Below are 19366 nucleotides of genomic sequence, written 5' to 3'. Positions count from 1 at the left end.
CATTTTCCTTTCTCCTCAATTTTACTGAGGTATAATTGACAAATAATGCATAATCATTTTCAAATAACTTTCAACCCTATGAGTGGAACATCCACAGTTTCTCTAAACATCTGTTAGAAATTGACTTTGAGATCAGAGACTTTATTTCAGATTCCAACTAGTAGCTTACTAGGTATATGAATTTAACAGAGTTTTCAAATTTTTCTTTGTAGAACATTTTAAAATAGGCACTCTGAGACTTGAAACAGTTCTTGAACATGGTTTGGTTCTCAAAATACCAGTTTTGAGGGACTGATTTTTTTTTTTTCCAGTTTACTATAAACACATCACCTACTCCAGAAGACCTGATGTTAAGTCAATATGTTTACCGACCCAAGATACAGATTTATAAAGAAGATTGTGAAGCTCTTCGCCAGAAGATTGAAGAGTATGAAAGTTTTCATTTTTTGTGTGTGTTTTGTTGGATGGGTAAATAATCTGTGTGGCAAGGTTTTGATTAGAATAACACCGGCATTGGAAAAGTTGATAGCATTAATTGGCAGTGTGATATGGTATATGGGAAAGAGTTTCAGCTTTGTAGTCAGACAGATGGAAGTTCAATCCTGGCTACAACAGTAGCTGTGTAACCTTAGGTAAGTCATTTAACCTTCATTTCCACATCCATCAATTGAGGATAATAATACCTACTTAGTAGGTAGAAATGAGCAGTAGAAATAGTGTATATAAAAAGGTTGCATGCCATTCTTAGCAAAGAGTAGGTCCTTAATAAGCAATCATTATTAGATTATGATATCATAAATTGCAAAAGAACATCTTTAAAAGAAGATAATACCCTTAAGAGATTTATATATAGTGCCTAAAATCAAGATTGACTTTGGGTTTATAATTCTATCACATTTGCCCTTGATTTGCATTTATAAAAGAACAAGGTTTTACTCAGACTATAGTCAGTGGTTTGGTATAAGTAGATGCTGCAGACTAATTTACAAATTAGGTATATCTAGATTTTCACAGGTAAATCAAGACTTGCAACTCAAGACAATGTTTATATCATACTTATTTAGAACTGTCAAACTAAATTTGAACCAATCTAACAAATAGAAAAGAAATGAAATAATCTTTTAAGAATCGTGTAGTTTTAAAACTTTTGGTGGTGAGCACACTGTAGTGTACATAGATGTCAAAATATAATTTACACATAAAATTTATATAATGTTATAAACCAGTTACCTCAATAAGTAAAAATAATTAAAGGGAATTATGTAGTTTTAAAACTAGGAGTTTAGGATGCTGTTAAATTATAGTACTGCAGGGCTTCCCTGGTGGCGCAGTGGTTGAGAGTCCGCCTGCCGATGCAGGGGACGTGGGTTCGTGCCCCGGTCCGGGAAGATCCCACGTGCCACGGAGCGGCCGGGCCCGTGAGCCATGGCCGCTGAGCCTGCGCGTCCGGAGCCTGTGCTCTGCAACAGGAGAGGCCACAGCAGTGAGAGGCCCGTGTACCGCAAAAAAAAAAAAAAGTTATAGTACTGCAGATTTGCCTGATTTTTGGCTTGTTCATTCAAGAAATATGTGTGTTGAGCACCTACTATGTGCCAGGCACTGTACTAAGTCCTGGGGTTCATCACTGAACAAGTTTCTTATTTTCATGTTGTTTAAAAGAGTTGGGTGTCTCAGGAATTGTCTGAGAATGTTTTGTTTTGAATGAAATAGGTAGATCTTGTATACAATGAAAAGTCTGTTTAAATGTGCTCTACTGTTTGATTTTGCACCTATGTGCCTGTATATATTATCTTCTAACTCTGATAAAAATGTATTTCCTGTACTTATTAACAAGAAACTAATATATAACTTTGCTGCTTTTATTAATGGTATTCTATTAAAGGTGAGATAAGACCAAACTGAATTGGAAACCTTTACTTAAAATAATAGCTACGGGGCTTCCCTGGTGGCGCAGTGGTTAAGAATCTGCCTGCCAATGCAAAGGACACGGGTTCGAGCCCAGGCCCGGGAAGATCCCACATGTTGCAGAGCAACTAAGCCTGTGTGGCACAACTATGGAAGCCCACGTGCCACAACTACTGAAGCCTGCGTGCCTAGAGCCCGTGCTCCGCCACAAGAGAAGCCACGACAATAAGAAGCCTGCGCACCGCAATGAAGAGTAGCCCCCGCTCACCGCAACTAGAGAAAGCCCGTGCACAGTAACAAAGACCCAACACAGCCAAAAATAAATAAATTTATTACAAAAAAAATAATAGCTACAACTTCACAACAATAATGCATTCACAAGCCTTAAGGATTCTCTCTATAAGCAACGTATTTTCATTTTGGAGCAAGTTGATGCATTGAGATGAGAATTCTATTTATTTGGGAGGGAAGTTTTTTTGAATCATAAATTCTTGAACTGTTCTCCAAGTGTTGAAATAATCAGGCTGGCCGCTGTTCCTGAGTGAATTTCCCTCTTTATGTAGAAAAAAACTAGGAAAAATTAAGTATGCCTGTAGATCTGAGCTGATTCATTCTAGCTGACTTCTGAACTCCGTGCTAATTAACTTTTCTATATTTTAGATTAAAGCTTTCTGCACTGAACCAAGATAAATTGTTCACTGATGTAAATAGGAACCTATGGGAAAAAGTGAGACACTACTCTGATGAGGAGGTACTTTTGTCTCATTTTCTGAATGGGAATCAGTATAGACATTTTGGAAAATGTTTATTGTGAAATCAGTAACTGTTACTTGATAATTAGTGATGAGTTCTTTAAAATTTACTTCTCAGATATAATATGTAAACAAGATTTTATTATACATGAATGATTATTAATATATAATCTTTTCAAACCTTAAGTGATCAATTTAATATATGAAATATATTTGATATTTATTTAGAGTTCCCTCCTTGTTTGCTTTTCACTTAGATTAAGATGGGGAAGAGATTTACTTTAATTGATTAAATAATAAGCAACTCATTTTATATTTGCCCTAATTAAAGAATTTTATTAACTAAGAGCCAGTCATTTTCTAATTTGTAATATAAGTGAATTAAAAGTAGGAATCAAAATTGAAATCTTTGGTTCTGGACTTAAACTATTAAATGGTATTAAATTTGCAAATGAGAAGAAGCCTTAGGAATCAGAGTCTAGGATGGGCAAAGCTTAGCAGGTAGCAGCTGAACCAGCCTTCCCAGACTATTTGCCTTCTCTAACTCATTTGTTTGAGTGCAGTGTAATCTTTGACTTTCCCTTACAGCTGAAGGCCTTTGGAATTTACCTGAACAAAATAAAATCGCGTTTTACCAAGATGACTAAAGTCTTCACTCACCAAGGAAAAGTGTCCCTGTACAGCAAGCTGGTACAGTCGGCTCAGGTAATTTGAGACAGTTAAGAGCTTAGAAAGATCTATTAAAATTACTTTATAGTGGTTATGGAATATGAAGCATGTTCCTTAGGAGACATGTGAATGAGAGCTGGGCAAAAACTTAAAATTGTTCATAAGAGGTGGGGTTCAATTTATTGAAAGTAGTAAATCCTGGCATCTTGAGTAATTCTAGAATATATTTACTAATATGTGCCTATGTGTCATCTCAAATTTGTTATTCATTATACATACTGAAATAAAACAGTACAGGATTCTGATCTTCCATTGCTAAGGACTGTGCTGTAGTATTATCTTCCTCATAGTCCGTACTCAGCTGTGTTTGTGTGTGCATGTGTTTAAAGTAGCATTTCCCAAAATGATCATCCTTTAAGAAAGGTCTTGCATAAAAAAAAACTTTCGGGCCTCCCTGGTGGCGCAGTGGTTGAGAGTCCGCCTGCCGATGCAGGGGATACGGGTTCGTGCCCCGGTCTGGGAGGATCCCATATGCCGCGGAGCGGCTGGGCCCGTGAGCCATGGCCGCTGGGCCTGCGCATCCGGAGCCTGTGCTCTGCAACGGGAGAGGCCACAACAGTGAGAGGCCCGCATACTGCAAAAAGAAAAAAAAAAAAAAAAACTTTCCATTGACAAATAAGTCTGGGAAATGTTACATGCAGTGTCCCTCTTTTGGAGAAATATAATAACTAGCATATTAAAGTCTAAGGTCAGAAATATATATATATATATATATATATTTTTTTTTTAGTCTAAAAAGAAAAAAATGTTATAATTCTATTTGACCAGTGTTTCCCAAATTTATTTGACCGTAGAACGTTTTTCATGAACTCCTTTTAAGTAATATATATTAACATCTTATATTACATGGAAATGCTAAAATAAAGTACAAAATATGAACTTATATTAATCTGTTATGTATGCTTTAAAAAATTTTTTTAAGACCAGACTTGAAGTTTTGATCTTTGTTTTAAGATTTGCCTATTCATGAATTAGACACAGCAGTTTGAACCATTTATAATGTTATAATGTTTTGTTTGGAGTTTTAACTTGACAGTCTATGATATTGTGTGTTTAGAAGGAGAGGGAGAAGCTTCAGACAAGGATAGATGAGATGGACAACATACTTCAGAAGATTGATAACTGTCTCACTGAGGTGGAAATAGGTAAAGTATCTTGAATACTTTTCCAAAAGAAAATTTAATTGTATCTAAATGCTTCCCTACAGTACATACTGCTGGTAGCACTATGCTGAAGCCTTGTATTAGCAGCTTGAGCCATTAAATTAGAGCAAATTAAAGCTCCTTTACTGTCATTCATAACACAATCAACAAGAAATGCCCAAGATAATAAGTCTCTTTGGGAAGCTCTTCATAACCTAGACCGTGATATTGTGGTGGTGTTGTTGTTTTAATAAATGAACTTACCTCTGTTTGAAAATTATCTATCCTTTCAGTTGGATCTCTCATGATCCCAACTTGTTAGTATTATCTTGAAACTACTTTCTCAAAGATCACAAAATTTCCCATAATCATCAAACTTGGTAGCTCTCAGTCCTTAGCCATCTAGTTGTCTTTCATCATTTGACACTGCTGATTATTCTTTTCTTCCTGATTCTTTTCTTCCTGAAACTTTCTTCTCCCTGAACTCTATGATACTGCACTACCCTGACCCTATTCTTTTCTCCTAGCTGTTCCTTTTAGCTCCTCTGTTGTCCCTTCTCTAACCCCTTGTGTAAGCATTTAGATTTTATCATCTCATTTCTGTATTCTTTCCGCTAATGCTTTCATCTGCCTTAACAATTATGTTATATGAATAATTCCCAAATTCAGTGAAATTCATCAAGCATTTGTTGAGCACCTGCTACGTGCCAGATACTGTGCTTAGCATCAGAAAAAAGATATACACAGATTTTTGCCTTTAAGTGGCTTATAATCATTTTGGGTGAGGGCATCTTTAGCCTCTTGCTCTTGAGTTCCAGACTTAATGTTTCCAGCTTCTTGCTGAACCTCTTGGCAAAAGTGTCCTTAAGCACCTTAAACATTATGTGAAAAAATGGAATTTATTGTCTTCCCTTTCCAAGATAAAATCTGAAAACTTGTTATCTCTATAAACAAGTTCTCTTTCTCATCTCTTAATGGCATCACCATTCTCATAAATTGTAAAAGGCTCAAAATTTTATTGTCTTTTAGTCTCTCTTATCAAGTCCTGTCATATCTGCTTCTTCAGTATCCCCTGTGTTCTTTCCCATTCACATTAAGGCTGTCATTAATTCTGACATGTGCTATTTCAAGTCTTCTAACTAATCTTTCTACACTCTTAATTTCATTCTATTACACTCTTAATTTCATTCTATCTCTTTCCTGTCCAACCTGCACATTGCTGACAGATTAATGATTATGAAAGACAGTTTTCATTATGTTACTTCTCTGAAAACTTTTCTGCCTTTCCATTTATTACAAAATAAAGTCCAAACTCCTGAGCTTGACATTTAACAATCTCTACAATCATTTTCAGATATTCCTTTCTTATATGGTTTTACTATTATTCCCTTACACATCCTAAATTCCAACCAAATTTTGTCATTTCTGTGCAGTCCTGCCACTTTGTCTTTGCCTAATGCATTCTCCCTCTATTTTTACCAAAGGACATGTTCTCTGTCTTCCTTGAGCTACCATGGCTACTTTGTTAGTACCTCTTATATTACCTATCATATCTACTTGTAATTATGGTTACTTTTGTATAGTTTATTTTCCTAAGTAAATTGGAAGCTCCATAGGGGCAAAGATCAGCTTTTATTTTTCTTAATATCCTTCAAAGTTCTTAGCACTATGCTTTGCACAGAATAAGTGCCTAGTACATGTTTTCTGCATTGAATTGATAAGTATATGAATTTCCTAGTCTTAAACTGTACCACCCCTTTGTTCATTATCTTGCTTTTTTACTTCATGAAAAAAAAATAGAAGCCATTAGGGCCAGAACTTCTAAACTTTCTGCTACCAAACAAACCAAACTTTTATATATCTATATCAATTCTTTCATCCTTCCTTTTCCCTAAGATCAGTGTTTCCACCTAAACTTTGAATTGTAGCCCCTCTTGTCTTCTCAGGAATCTTATAGCACTGATTTTCCCTTATCTATTGTATATTCAACCTCTCTGCCTCCTCCACTGGATATATTCACCTCTCTCTTATCTTTAAAAATACCAACAACCACACTCTTTCTAGGTACCACTGAATGGCTCCCTATTTCTTTCTTCATTATTCCTTGAGCAAATTACTGAGTACCTGTTATGTGCCTTGTATAGTGCTCGGTGCTAAGAATACTATGATGATTAAAAACAAAACTTTATGCCCTCGTGGAGCTTTTTTTTTTTTTTTTTTCGTTTATCAATACTTCCGTTACTTTCTCTTTTTTTAATATTTATTTATTTATTTGGCTGTGTCGGGTCTTAGTTGCGGCACACAGGATCTTCATTGCAGCATGCAGGGTCTTTCGTTGTGACGTGTGAGCTTCTCTCTAGTTGTGGCGTGCGGGCTTAGTTGCCCTGTGGCATGTGGGATCTTGGTTCCCTGACCAGGGATCAAACCCATGTCCTCTGCATTGGAAGGCAGATTCTTAACCACTGGACCACTGGGGAAGTCCCCCATTACTTTCTTTTAATTCAAACATTTATATACAAAGAAAGGTTTCCGTGCTTTAATTTTTTAACATAATATACAGAACCACAATACTATTTCAATTGCAAATCATGGGAGATCACATTCAAATATGCTTGGATTTGACAAGTTGCTATTACAATACTGAGAAAAAGTTATAAGAATTAAATAGTTTTATGGTAACTGCTATGGAAGAGTGGTTCCATGGTGCTATAAGTCCCTGAAACAGAAATCTGACCTAGTCAGGTCAGGAGAGGCTTCCCTCTGAGGAAGTGGCATTTAAGTCAAGATCTGAAGAATAAGCAGGAGTTAAAGTGAGAAGGGAGGGGAGAGCCGACTATTCAATATGAATAGCACAGGTAGAAGCCCTTCTATGGGAAAGAATATACCAAGTACAAGGGTCTGAAATAAGTCCAATGTGGCTAGAATAGAAAGAGCAAAAGGGAACACAGTCTGAGATGAAGCTGGAGATGTCAGTTTTAGGGGCCAGGCCAAGGAGGGCCTCTTAAGGAGTTTTGAGTTTTTCTAAGAACAGTGAATAGCCATTTGAAGGGTGTTAAGCACTGGCTGCAGTGTAGATACGGGATTTGAATAGATCAAGAGTAATTAATTATAAGAAGTTAAGTAGTTATTGGACTGATATGGTTAAGAAAGGACAATAGCTTATATTAAGGGAACCTGGTGGTGGCAAAGGATAAAAGTGGATTCAGAAAATATTTTTGAGGTAAAAATCTAAACTTGGGTTTGGATGTGGGGAGAGAGAAGGCTTTTAAGGATGTTTCCAAGGTTTCAGAAACAAATTAAATTTTAAAATGTAAATTTGTGTATGTGTATCTGTTCCTGATTAGTCCATGGGGTTTCCTAACAATAACTTTAATATATGCAAATTATATATAAACAGTTTCCATCTCAGAGTGTCCCCTAAGAAGCTGCTATTGGAGATCATTGCCATATGGCTCAAAGTTCACTTGTCTGCCACCAGAAGCAAGTCTTTGTATGAAATTATTATTATAGCTCAGTGCTTTTTTGGCAAGGAATGGTGGGGAAAGATGAATGTGAAATATTCTTAACACTTCATTTGGGGACCATCTATTCTTTTCATTTCTGGTTGTTTTTTTTTTTTTTTTTTTTTTTTTTTTTTTTTTTTGCGGTACGCGGGGCCTCTCACTGTTGTGGCCTCTCCCACTGCGGAGCACAGGCTCCGGACACGCAGGCCCAGCGGCCATGGCTCACGGGCCCAGCCGCTCCGCGGCATGTGGGATCTTCCCGGACCGGGGCACGAACCCATGTCCCCTGCATCGGCAGGCGGACTCTCAACCACTGCGCCACCAGGGAAGCCCAGGTTGTTTTTTTTTTTTTTTTTTTTTTTTTCTTGCGGTACGCGGGCCTCTCACTGTTGTGGCCTCTCCCGTTGTGGAGCACAGGCTCCGGACGCGCAGGCTCAGCGGCCATGGCTCACGGGCCCAGCCGCTCCGCGGCATGTGGGATCTTCCCGGACCGGGGCACGAACCCATGTCCCCTGCATCGGCAGGCGGACTCTCAACCACTGCGCCACCAGGGAAGCCCAGGTTGTTTATTTTTGACTGAGTTATTCTAATGCATGTGGTCTACTTTAGAAACTAAGAATTTGGAGGATGAACAGAAAGACAATCCTGTGGAAGAGTGGGATTCTGAAATGAAGTCTGCAGAGAAAGGTAACTGAATTAATTAAGGAGATAAATGGGGGGAAAAATCCCCTGTTCTGAGTTTATTTATTTATTTAGTAAGATTAGTGAGATGGACTTTTCAATAAAACAGATGATTTTTGTACCAATATTTTAATGTATACATTCTGATAGATTTGTTTTTCTTTTCAAAGAACTGGAACAGCTGAAAACTGAAGAAGAAAAGCTTCAAAGGTTAGTCTTCTGTTTGAGTGTTAGAAAACATGCTAAACTTCACATGGCTAAGTGACTTCCTACCTCCAGAAACTGACAAGATTGAGGGCATGAGTATTGACTAAGGCTGAGTCAGAGCTTCTGCTGTACTTTGAACTTGACCTTGGAGGCCATCTTAGTCAATAGTATTTTCTAAGCATTTATTGTTTACAGAGCATTAATCCAAGGCAGTAGTTCTCAAGCTTGTAAAATATTAGGATCCTATTAAAGAAAATCTAGCCTCCGGACGCGCAGGCTCAGCAGCCATGGCCCACGGACCTAGCCACTCCGCGGCATGTGGGATCCTCCTGGACCGGGGCATGAACCCGTGTCCCCTGCATTGGCAGGTGGACTCTCAACCACTGCACCACCAGGGAAGCCCATGTTTTTCTTATACTCTGGATCTTATTTAACTATAAGACTAAAAGAAATCAAATACAAGTCATGGCAAAACCAAAAAAATTCCAATTGAAAATGTAAATTTGACAGGTGGTAATATCAATATTTGGCTAAAAAATTGATGCTAGCAAAATGACAAATTATAAGTTCTATTTAGCTCTAATAAATTAAACAAAACCAAACGCAGGCACTGAAATTATGTCATAAGAATGCCCCATTTTAAGGTGGGCATTCTTACGGTCTACATTATGCTTACATTTTTAACATCAAAATGAAAATGTAAATTTTAATAATAATCTTAAAGAACATGGGAACCCCTAAGAATATCTTCATGGATCCCAATTTGAGAGCCATTGATTTAGGCCTTTCCTAATTAGACCCAAACTTCTAGTTTAATGCTTATTAAAAAAAAAACAACAACTAAGAAATGCAAAATAGATGTCATACACCTCACTGGGGAGCCATTTAGCACATGACTTTTTGTCATAAACTTTTAATGAAGTCTGAATTCTCTAGCAGTGGCCTTATCTTTCTCTAAATACCTGGTTTGATTTGCAGAAATCTCTTAGAGCTGGAGGTACAGAAAAAGCAGACCCTTGCTCAAATAGACTTTGTGCTAAAACAAACAAATAGAACTGAAGAGCTACTGGATCATTTGAGGTAAGGAAAAGTAGGTGGCATTAATTTGTGTTTTATCCTGTACCTTCATGGTTGTCTAAATCCACTAGTGCAGTTGACATGTGTTTGTAATGTGTATCACTGTTTTTAACCTATAATACAATGCATTCTCAAAAAAAAGAGTTATATACTCAACACTAAGCTGAAAGTATACAAGGTGGAAGAGCTATGGAATTATAATTTTAAAATATTTAATATTTTATATTGCCTAGACTTGGCTTTTCTCTGATATACAACTCAAGATTGAGTCCATTCTTACTTCTTTCAAAAGCATAAGTTTGTATATTCACAATATTGGAATTAAAATAATGATTGTCTCCCAAGCCACTAGAAAACTCCAGCAGCTGCTGATGGTACTTACTATTCAGGTGGTATAAGAAGTTAACTCTCTTCTTTTATCTCAGAAAGTGTTTTATTTGTCTTGTTTATTCTCTCTTCAGCTTGTCTGAATGGGATGTCATTGAGTGGAGTGATGATCAAGCTATATTCACCTTTCTTTATGACACAGTAGAACTCACCATCACCTTTGGAGAGCCAGTAGGTGAGTAACAAGAATAAGATAATTCCCCTGCACATAAATGTACGGCTAAACTTACTAAAGATTCATATCTCTATTTTAATACAGTAATAACTATTGACATAATAAAAGCACTGCTGAAAATCTTAATTAAAAGAGGCAATTACTTTAATTAGTGATAATAGAATTTTATTTTATTAAATAAAAAATAAAATAAAAATTCAGCTAGTGAAAGTTGCCCTTTGTCGAATTACATTAGATAGAAATTTTGCCTATCCAAAATAATGGATCAACATGATATTCACATCTGTTTACTCTGACTTCCTTTTTTCCATCTGTCTTTTGTGATAGAGAATTTACTCTAATGGCTGATGATTCTTGACTAGTTGTTTTTTTGTATATAAGTTAACCTAAAAAGCTAATTGGAAATTCTGTGTGTATTGGTAGGTTCATCAAAGTAGGTAGACATCACTATATGGTAATTTGACAGAGTCCTAGCTATTTTGTTAACATCTCCTGTCAGTATCTTTAGGTCTTTTCTCTTGAAACAGATAGCTTCAGCATGGCCAACCCTGGGTGATCATGGCCAAATTGAAACTTAGGATCTTTATAATCTCCCAGCCTCCAAGCCCAATTCTCCTTAAAAGTTCCTGGGAATTCCCTGGCAGTCCAGTGGTTAGGACTCGGAGCTTTCACTACTATGGCCCCGGGTTCAATCCCAGGTTGAAGAACTAAGATCCCGCAAGCCACATGGTGCGGCCCCCCCCAAAAAAGTTCTTTTTCTAAGTGAATACCATCAACTTCTGTTCAGGTTCAAAATTAAAACAGGAATCACTCTATACCTCTTTCTTTATTTTTATTTATTTATTTTTGGCTGCGTTGGGTCTTCATTGCTGCACACGGGCTTTCTCCAGTTGCAGAGAGTGGGAGCTACTCTTCGTTGTGGTGCACGGGCTTCTTATCGCATGCGGTGGCTTCTCTTGTTGCGGAGCACGGGCTCTAGGCGCGTGGGCTTTAGTAGTTGTGGCACGCAGGCTCAGTAGCTGTGGCTTGCGGGCTCTAGAGCGCAGGCTCAGTAGTTGTGGCGCATGGGCTTAGTTGCTCTGCGGCATGCTCCGGGATCTTCCCAGACCAGGGCTCGAACCCTTGTCCCCTGCATTGGCAGGCAGATTCTTAACCACTGCACCACCAGAGAAGTCCCTATACCTCTTTCTTCTTCACCAGGCATATCTAAGTCATGAATAAGACTTATTGATTTTAATTTAATATTCATCTACTTTTTTGTGTCTCTTCTATCAATAGTCATTTCTAATCTAAATGACTACAATAACACTATAGCTGGTCTTTCTGGATCTTTTCCTTTTCCTCTCCAATTCTTTCTCCTTCCTGTAGCAATAGTGATTGTTTAAAAGTTTATCATGCACCTCCTACTCTTAGACTAATGATCAAAATACTAATATAGCCTGTCAGGCCCTGCATGAATTGAATTTTTCCTCCTTTTCCTGCCTCATTTTACACCGTTCTCTGCACGTCAGCCACAATGGATTTCTTTCATTTCCTTAAAAGATCATGGTCTTTCATGCTCAGTCATATTCCATCCTACCTCAGGACATTCATACTGATGTTTCTTATGCCTAGACGCTCTTTCCCCTGTCTTAGTCCTTCTGGGCTGCCATTTTAAAAATACCATAAACTGAGTAGCTTATAAACAACTACTGGAGGCTGGAAGTCCAGTTCTGGAGGCTGGAAGTCCAAGATAAGGATGCCAGCAGAGTCAGGCAAGGGCCCTCTTCCAGGTTGCAGACTTTTCATTGTATCCTCACATGACTGAAGGCCTAGTTAGCTCTCCAGGGTCTCTGTTGTAAGAGCACTAATCCCATTCCTGAGGGCTCCACCCTCATGATCTAAGCAACTCCCAAAGGTCCCATCTCCTAATACTATCACACTGGGCATTAGGATTTCAGCCTATGAATTTCAGGCCATAGCACCTCCTCATCACTAAATAAATGTCTACTAATAGTCCTTAAGAGCTCAGCTAAATTATCACTTTCTCAGGAAAGTTTTCCCTGACTCTCCTTTACTCATTCCCTCCACTACTTGCCCTCCTGGTATGTGTTCTCATTGCTTCCTGCAGTTTTCTTAATTGAGCTTATTATAGTTTGTAGTTCTTGGTATGTTTATTAGTACAATTATCTGTGTGTCCCCCTGAGTTGTAAGCTTCTTTAGAGCATAGATTGATCACGTCTGTTTGTCTCACTATCATATCCACGGTGCCTAATACATAGAAAATAATCAACAAAGTGAAAAGAATCAGAATTTGAGATACAGGAGATAACTCTGGTGTCTGGAAGAGCAATCAGCTCTCCTGGCTACCTAAAATTCATTACTATAATGCTGAAAGCATACATGATTTTCACTGTATTAGTACAAAGATAGTAGGTCTGGGGAGGTCATAGTCATTTTCTTTATATGGTTCCTGAAAATAATATTATATTCACACAGAAGTTAGGGATCAAAGGAGGAGGCCCTGATAAATTACAAAAATGTTCCACACCTTAAATGTCATTTAAAGGCCTGCCCAGTTAATATAGTTCAGCATTCTCAGGGGAAACTTTGCATACACAGAGAATAATATGATTCAAGGATAAACCTTCAGCTGCCTATGAAAAAAACCTTGCTACCCAGAAAGAGGAGGATTCTAAAGTACTGAGTTATATGTGGCTTTGAATCAGATAATAAAAAGAAATATTATCCTTCTGTTGGTTTTTCCTAGTTGGTCTCCATTTCCTGGACAAGGCTTGTAGGAAGATTGTTGAACTGAATTTTCAATCTCTGTTAGATGGTAAGTTCAAAACATTTAAACCAACAAGACTTTGTTGGAAATTTACAAGTGTATATTGCTCCTTGAGAACTCTTTTACATACTAAATTAAATATAAACAACAACAATAATAATATTTTGTTCTTAGAAATGTGTATTAGACCTAAAACTGCTTGGGTATTGTTCCAAATATTGGGTGGGTTTTAAAAGAAATTTTTTTAAAAAGTTATTACTAGATCTTGAACAATGGTTAATAATAGCTATTTCCATAATTTACAAATTACCATTATGAGTACTTACTCTGTATCAGGCATGTGTACTACTTACATCAACACTACTCCCCATTTTACAGTTACGGAACTACAGCTCAAAAGAAGTAAGTATTGTGTTTAGGATCACTCAGCTAGTAAGGAAAGCCAGAATGTAAACTCAGGGTTATGTTACATTTAAGCCTATACTTTTAACTAAGTTCTATTCTATGTGTGATAAAGTCTTGAGTTTATATCAGAATGTCTTATGTTCACTATATATGTTGATTTATGTGTTTGAAAATAAAATGGAGAAGATACTTAGACACCTAGTAGTTTAAAGGTATTTCTAGTTAATATTTCTAGCTTGTATTTATATATATATATATAAAACATATGAATAATAAGTAATACCCTGCTTTTGATTTTTTTTTCCCCTTCCTCAGAGGATAAAGCTCCTCCTTCCTCCCTTTTAGTTCATAACCTTATTTTCCAGTACATTGAGCAACAGCAGTCCTGGAAGAAGAAATGTACAACACAGCATCAGGTACCCAAGGTAAATTCCCATTGAAGTATTTAAAGGAAAATTATGTTAACTGTCCCAAACAGCAGAACTGAAATTTTATATATGTAATAGTGTATCCTAAAATGATAAATATATTAAATTGTTTAACTTTGGGGGGTTCTTTATAAAAGAGCCACTAAACACTGAAATGTTTTCATACTCTAAATTTTTTTTTTTTTCCTATTTTTCCCAGATGCTTCAAGAAATCTCACTGGTAGTGAGCCATTGCAAACTTCTTGGAGAGGAGATTGAGTTTTTAAAGCGATGGGGACCAAATTATAACGTAATGAACATAGCTGTGAATAATACTGAGTAAGTGTGTTAGTTCCCTAGGGCTGCCATAACAAAGTACTACAAACAACAGAAATTTATTGTCTCACAGCTTAAACAACAGAAATTTATTGTCTCACAGCTCTGGAGGCTGAAAGTCTAAGATTGAGGTGTCAGCAGGGTCAGTTCCTTCTGATGGCTGTGAAAGAGAATCTTTTCCATGCTTCCCTCCTAACTTCTGGTGATTTGTTGGCAGTCTTTTGGCATTCCTTGGTTGTAAATATGTAATCCCAATAGCTCCTTTCATTTTCACATGACATTTTTCCTGTGTGTATGTCTGTGTCCAAATGTCCCCTCTTGATTAGGACACCAGTCATTTTGGATTAAGGGTCCCCACCCTACTCCAGGAGGACCTCATCTTAATTAATTAAATCTGCAATGACTATTTACAAATTAGTTCATATTCTGATATACTGGGGATTAGGGCTTCAACACATGAATTTTTAGGGGACACAACTCAATCTACAACAGTAAGTAATTAGTTGAAAACTTATTAAGACAATTTATTTTATTGAGTTTCATGACTAATGAAAATACAGCCATAATCATACATTGTTGCAGTTGTTTTACTCTGTTTGTTTGATAAGGACAAGAAATGATGTATACCAAAGTTTCTCATGCCAGTATAAAAGGAAAATGTATTTGTGTTTCACTCTATTTTTGTTTTGTATTTTTAATTGAGGATCTTGTCTTTTACAGATTGAGGCTTTTATTCTGCAGCTCAGCAGCATTTGCAAAGTTTGAGATAACTTTGTCTCTCTCAGCCCATTACCCATCTGTCCCATTACCTTTCTCTATTCAAAATCACCTTGGAAACATTGGGTGAGTAAAAGGCCAGCAGGAAAGGGCCCCCAACTACTTTTTTACCTTTGTTATATCTTTTGAAAGATCTCTCAAAGTGGTCAGAAAATGGATAGACCATAGTGAAAGCCAAATGTCACCTCTATCTGACTTCATTTTGAAGAATTTGTTCTTTTAAAGTCAGCGACCTTCATTGCTATCTCCAGTGGATGCTGGAGACAGCTGGTCTATTTTTTTATACTTGCTCCACTTTTTGAACACCCCTACCTAAACAGGAATCAAGAAGGATAAAAATCCTGCATAAGCTTAGCCCAGATCATATTTGAACAACTTTTATGGTGCAGTCATAGTGGCTTTTCTCAATTAGTCTGTGGAAACAGACCTAAAAATATTTCATTTCTACTGTATATTTTGTGACTTTTTGGACACACTGCTGACAGATTATAAAGTGACAGGAGTTTAGAATATGCCCACCTCAAATCCATCAGCAAACACCAACAGATACTTATAGCCAGAGAAAGCAGCTAAGGCAAGATACCTCACAATTATATACAGAATTGGTCCTTAGGCCTTATTTTTGGAATCTCAGTTTAAACTGGACAATCTAGTTATTTCCAGAAATAACTATTTGTGCTTCCTAGAAGGCTCAGAAACAGTACTCAAAAATATGAATTCCACTGAAATTAAGACAAGTTTCCAGAAAAATTAAGTAACCTTTTGTTCTTTCCAGCCAAAATGAAATTGCTGCCATCCTATCTAAAGTGCCACTGGAAGACAACTACCTAAAGAATGTAGTCAAGCAAATTTACCAAGATCTGCTTCAGGACTGACTGCCATTTCTACCAGTAGACCCATGGACTACAGTTGTAACAAATCAAGCACAGTACACTAAATAACAATATTATGTCAGAGTCTCCATTGCTGTTTAATCTTCATCTTTAGGTCATAGAAGCCTAAAATTTCTTCGGATGATGTTATAGTTAATTTGTATGGTTTTTAAATTTCTACAGTCAGGAATAATGAAAGGCCTCAAATAGCCTGCTGTCAACTTACTCACCTTTCTACCAAAGGTTTAAGTAGTAGAACACTTAGGGAAAATTTCTCCTAACTAAAGTTGTGCTCTCCGCTTTAGTACAAGCCCTAAGGAGTAACTTTTAAGTATAAGAAGAGGTGTCACCACCGACAAAAACATTAGCCATTTTCCATATATAGGGCTGTGATTTTTAGTTGCTGGCTTCTGCCTACCAGGTATTTCTGGGGTAGTCATGTCTATCTACCAACCACTCATCCTCCTTTTGCTCCATTCCAGAGATGTTATTAAGAGAAAGCAATAGCACTCAGCTATTGGAATGGTTGCCATCTTTTCTCGAAGACGTTGCCTTCTTTTAAATAGTGTCTATTAGTATTTTCCTAATAAATATAATTTTGTAGGGAAGGTTAATTCATCTTTCGTCCAATACATATATGTAAATACATTAATATTGTTCTTGTGTTTGTGAGGTAGTAAGGAGATGTATATAGAAATACAAAAAGATGTATAGACACCCTTCTGCCTGGGCAGTTTCTATCTTTCTGAAGGATGCTTTACAGCAAGATTCTCAGTCTCCTTTTATTTAATAACCAGCTTCAAACAATATCACACACAAAATACAGGTTTGTCAAGTTTTGGCAATAGTAATGAACTTAATGTAAGTATTGGATTCTGAAGCCATACGTTTCTCATACACAAAAATAAGCACGTCATTGACATTGAATGATCAGTATTATCTGTAAGATAGACAAATATGAAAAAACTTCACCCAATCTTTAGTCAAATCCTAATCATGATAATTTTTGTTTCTCTTATATTGAAGCCTAAACTAAAATATATTTGCATTTTTAAACTAGTTTGTCTTAATATTTTGCTTTATACTTTAGGATGGGGTTAAAGACCTATGGGTCCCACAGATGTTATCTGCTCTTTTGATTGGCTTTTACTTCGGAGCTACTTTGTCAAAAGAGCAACTGGTCTTTTAAGCTTCAAAAGTCAACATAAAACTCATTTGCCATAGAAATCAAGATGTAGATGTTCCCTATTTCTGTGAACTCCTTGAAAAACTTTTAAAGTCACCAATATGGTCTATTTCTCATGAAACTTAATTTTCTTACTGGAGTTATTTCTTTTCTGTAAAGCTAAAAAATAGAAGTTTTGTTTTGTGCATTTTGGTAACCTGGAATGACCAGTTCCCAGAATGATTTGGCTTGTAATGATGGTCTCTGCTTTCTTGGGCTTGGAGTACATAATTGTAATATTTACCTAGTTTTTTGCTTTTGTATTTGTTCAAAGTATTGGTTATTTTTATAAAATTCTTTGGAAGTTTTTCCTCTACTGATTGGAAGCAGATTAGTTTTTGTGCTATTAAAGTAAGCTTATTATATGAAATATTTTAAAAGCAGTGTCTCTTTATGAAGTTTTTTTTTTTTTTAACCATGTATCCAATACATCTTTGATGACATGCCAAAGAAAGCTCCATTTAGGAACACCCACCTATTTGAAAACTCAGATAAAAGTATGTCAGGACCTTAATGAAAGAACCAGGTACAAACCATAGTTATACTTATGTCTCTAACGGACAGTAAAAGAAAGCTATTTTGAAGTTCCTTAGGAAACTATCACTTCTTATGAGTTAACGGAGTGGTTCTCAAAGCATTGTCCCTAGATCAGCAGCAGCAGCCTCACCCCAAAGCTGCTGAATTAGAAACGCTGAGGGAGGGGACCAGCAATCTGGGTTGTTGGAGTTTTTTTGCTTTCCTTTTTTCAAAACAACTTTTTTGAAATATAATTTACATATGATTCATCATTTTTTTAAATTAATTTATTTTTATTTTTGGCTACGTTGAGTCTTCGTTGCTGTGTGTGGGCTTTCTCTAGTGGCGGCGAGCAGGAGCTACTCTTCGTTGCAGTGTGCAGGCTTCTTGTTGCTGTGACTTACCTTGTTGCGGAGCACAGGCTCTAGGCACTCAGGCTTCAGTAGTTGTGGCACGCAGGTTCTGGAGCGCAGGCTCAGTAGTTGTGGTGCACAGGCTTAGTTGCTCTACAGCATGTGGGATCTTCCTGGACCAGGGCTCGAACCCATGTCCCCTGTATTGGCAGGCGGACTCTTAACCACTGCGCCACTGGTGAAGTCCCTGACTCATCATTTAAAGTGCCCAAATGAATGGTTTTTAGTATATTCACAGATATGTGCAACCATCACAATTTTAGAACATTTTCATCACCTCAACCCCCCCCCCCCACTTTTCAACAAATGGTACTGGGAAAATTGGATATATACATACAAAAGAATGAAGTTGGACTCTTACACCATATGCAAAAATTAACTCATAGTGGATCAAAGATATAAATGTAAGAGCTAAAACTAAAACTTGGAAGAAAACAGGGGAAAAGCTTCAAAACATTGGATTTGGAAATGATTTCTTAGATACGACACCAAAAGCGCAGGCAACAAAAAAAATAGATAAATAGAACTATCAAAATTTAAAACTTGTGCATCAAGGGACATAATCGACAGAGTGGAAAGGTAATGTATAGAATGGGAGAAAATAGTTGCAAATAATGTATCTGATAAGGGCTTAATATCCAGAATACTCAAAGAACTTCAATAACAGAAACAAAAAAACCCGTATCACCCAATTTAAAAATAGGCAAAGGACTTGAATAGACATTTCTCCAAAGATGATACACAAATGGCCAACAAGCACATGAAAAGATGCGCATTATTTGTATTAGAGAAATGCAAATTGAAACCAAAATGAGATACCACTCATACCTACTACAATGACTGTAATCAAAACGAAGATGGGGACTTCCCTGGTGGTCCAGGGGTTAAGACTCTGAGTCCCCACTGCAAGGGGCACCAGTTCGATCCCTGGTCGGGGAACTAAGATGCTGCACGCCCACGCAGTGCGGCCCCAAAAAGGGAAAAAGACAAGATAACAAGTGTTGGCAAGGATGCAGAAAAGTCGGAACCCTTGTGCACTGTTGAAGTGATGGGAATGTAAAATGATGCAGCTGCTATGGAAAACAGC

General features: G+C 37.0%; 1 protein-coding gene across 4 annotated transcripts in view; it reads left to right on the top strand.

The window, feature by feature from the left end:
- The window catches only part of KNL1 (kinetochore scaffold 1), a 66929-nt gene extending 49108 nt beyond the window's left edge, over positions 1-17821 (top strand). For 3 of the 4 annotated variants that reach the window (XM_081228593.1, XM_081228592.1, XM_081228594.1), the window contains 13 exons: positions 312-427; positions 2566-2656; positions 3246-3362; positions 4444-4531; positions 8641-8718; positions 8883-8922; positions 9898-9999; positions 10458-10558; positions 13308-13376; positions 14049-14158; positions 14361-14479; positions 15197-15319; positions 16029-17821. In XM_081228593.1, the coding sequence (XP_081084719.1) occupies positions 312-427; positions 2566-2656; positions 3246-3362; positions 4444-4531; positions 8641-8718; positions 8883-8922; positions 9898-9999; positions 10458-10558; positions 13308-13376; positions 14049-14158; positions 14361-14479; positions 15197-15319; positions 16029-16128 (1254 nt within the window). In that variant the 3' untranslated portion in view covers positions 16129-17821. Of the gene's footprint in view, positions 1-311; positions 428-2565; positions 2657-3245; positions 3363-4443; positions 4532-8640; positions 8719-8882; positions 8923-9897; positions 10000-10457; positions 10559-13307; positions 13377-14048; positions 14159-14360; positions 14480-15196; positions 15320-16028 lie in introns of those variants that run through there. The other variant, XM_081228595.1, reaches the window with a different exon arrangement.
- Positions 17822-19366: the final 1545 nt, after the last annotated feature.

Source organism: Mesoplodon bidens (genome assembly GCF_964165515.1).
Source record: "Mesoplodon bidens genome assembly, chromosome: 3".
In the NCBI taxonomy this organism is placed as follows: domain Eukaryota; kingdom Metazoa; phylum Chordata; class Mammalia; order Artiodactyla; family Ziphiidae; genus Mesoplodon; species Mesoplodon bidens.
This window is presented reverse-complemented; position numbering and strand designations above follow the sequence as displayed.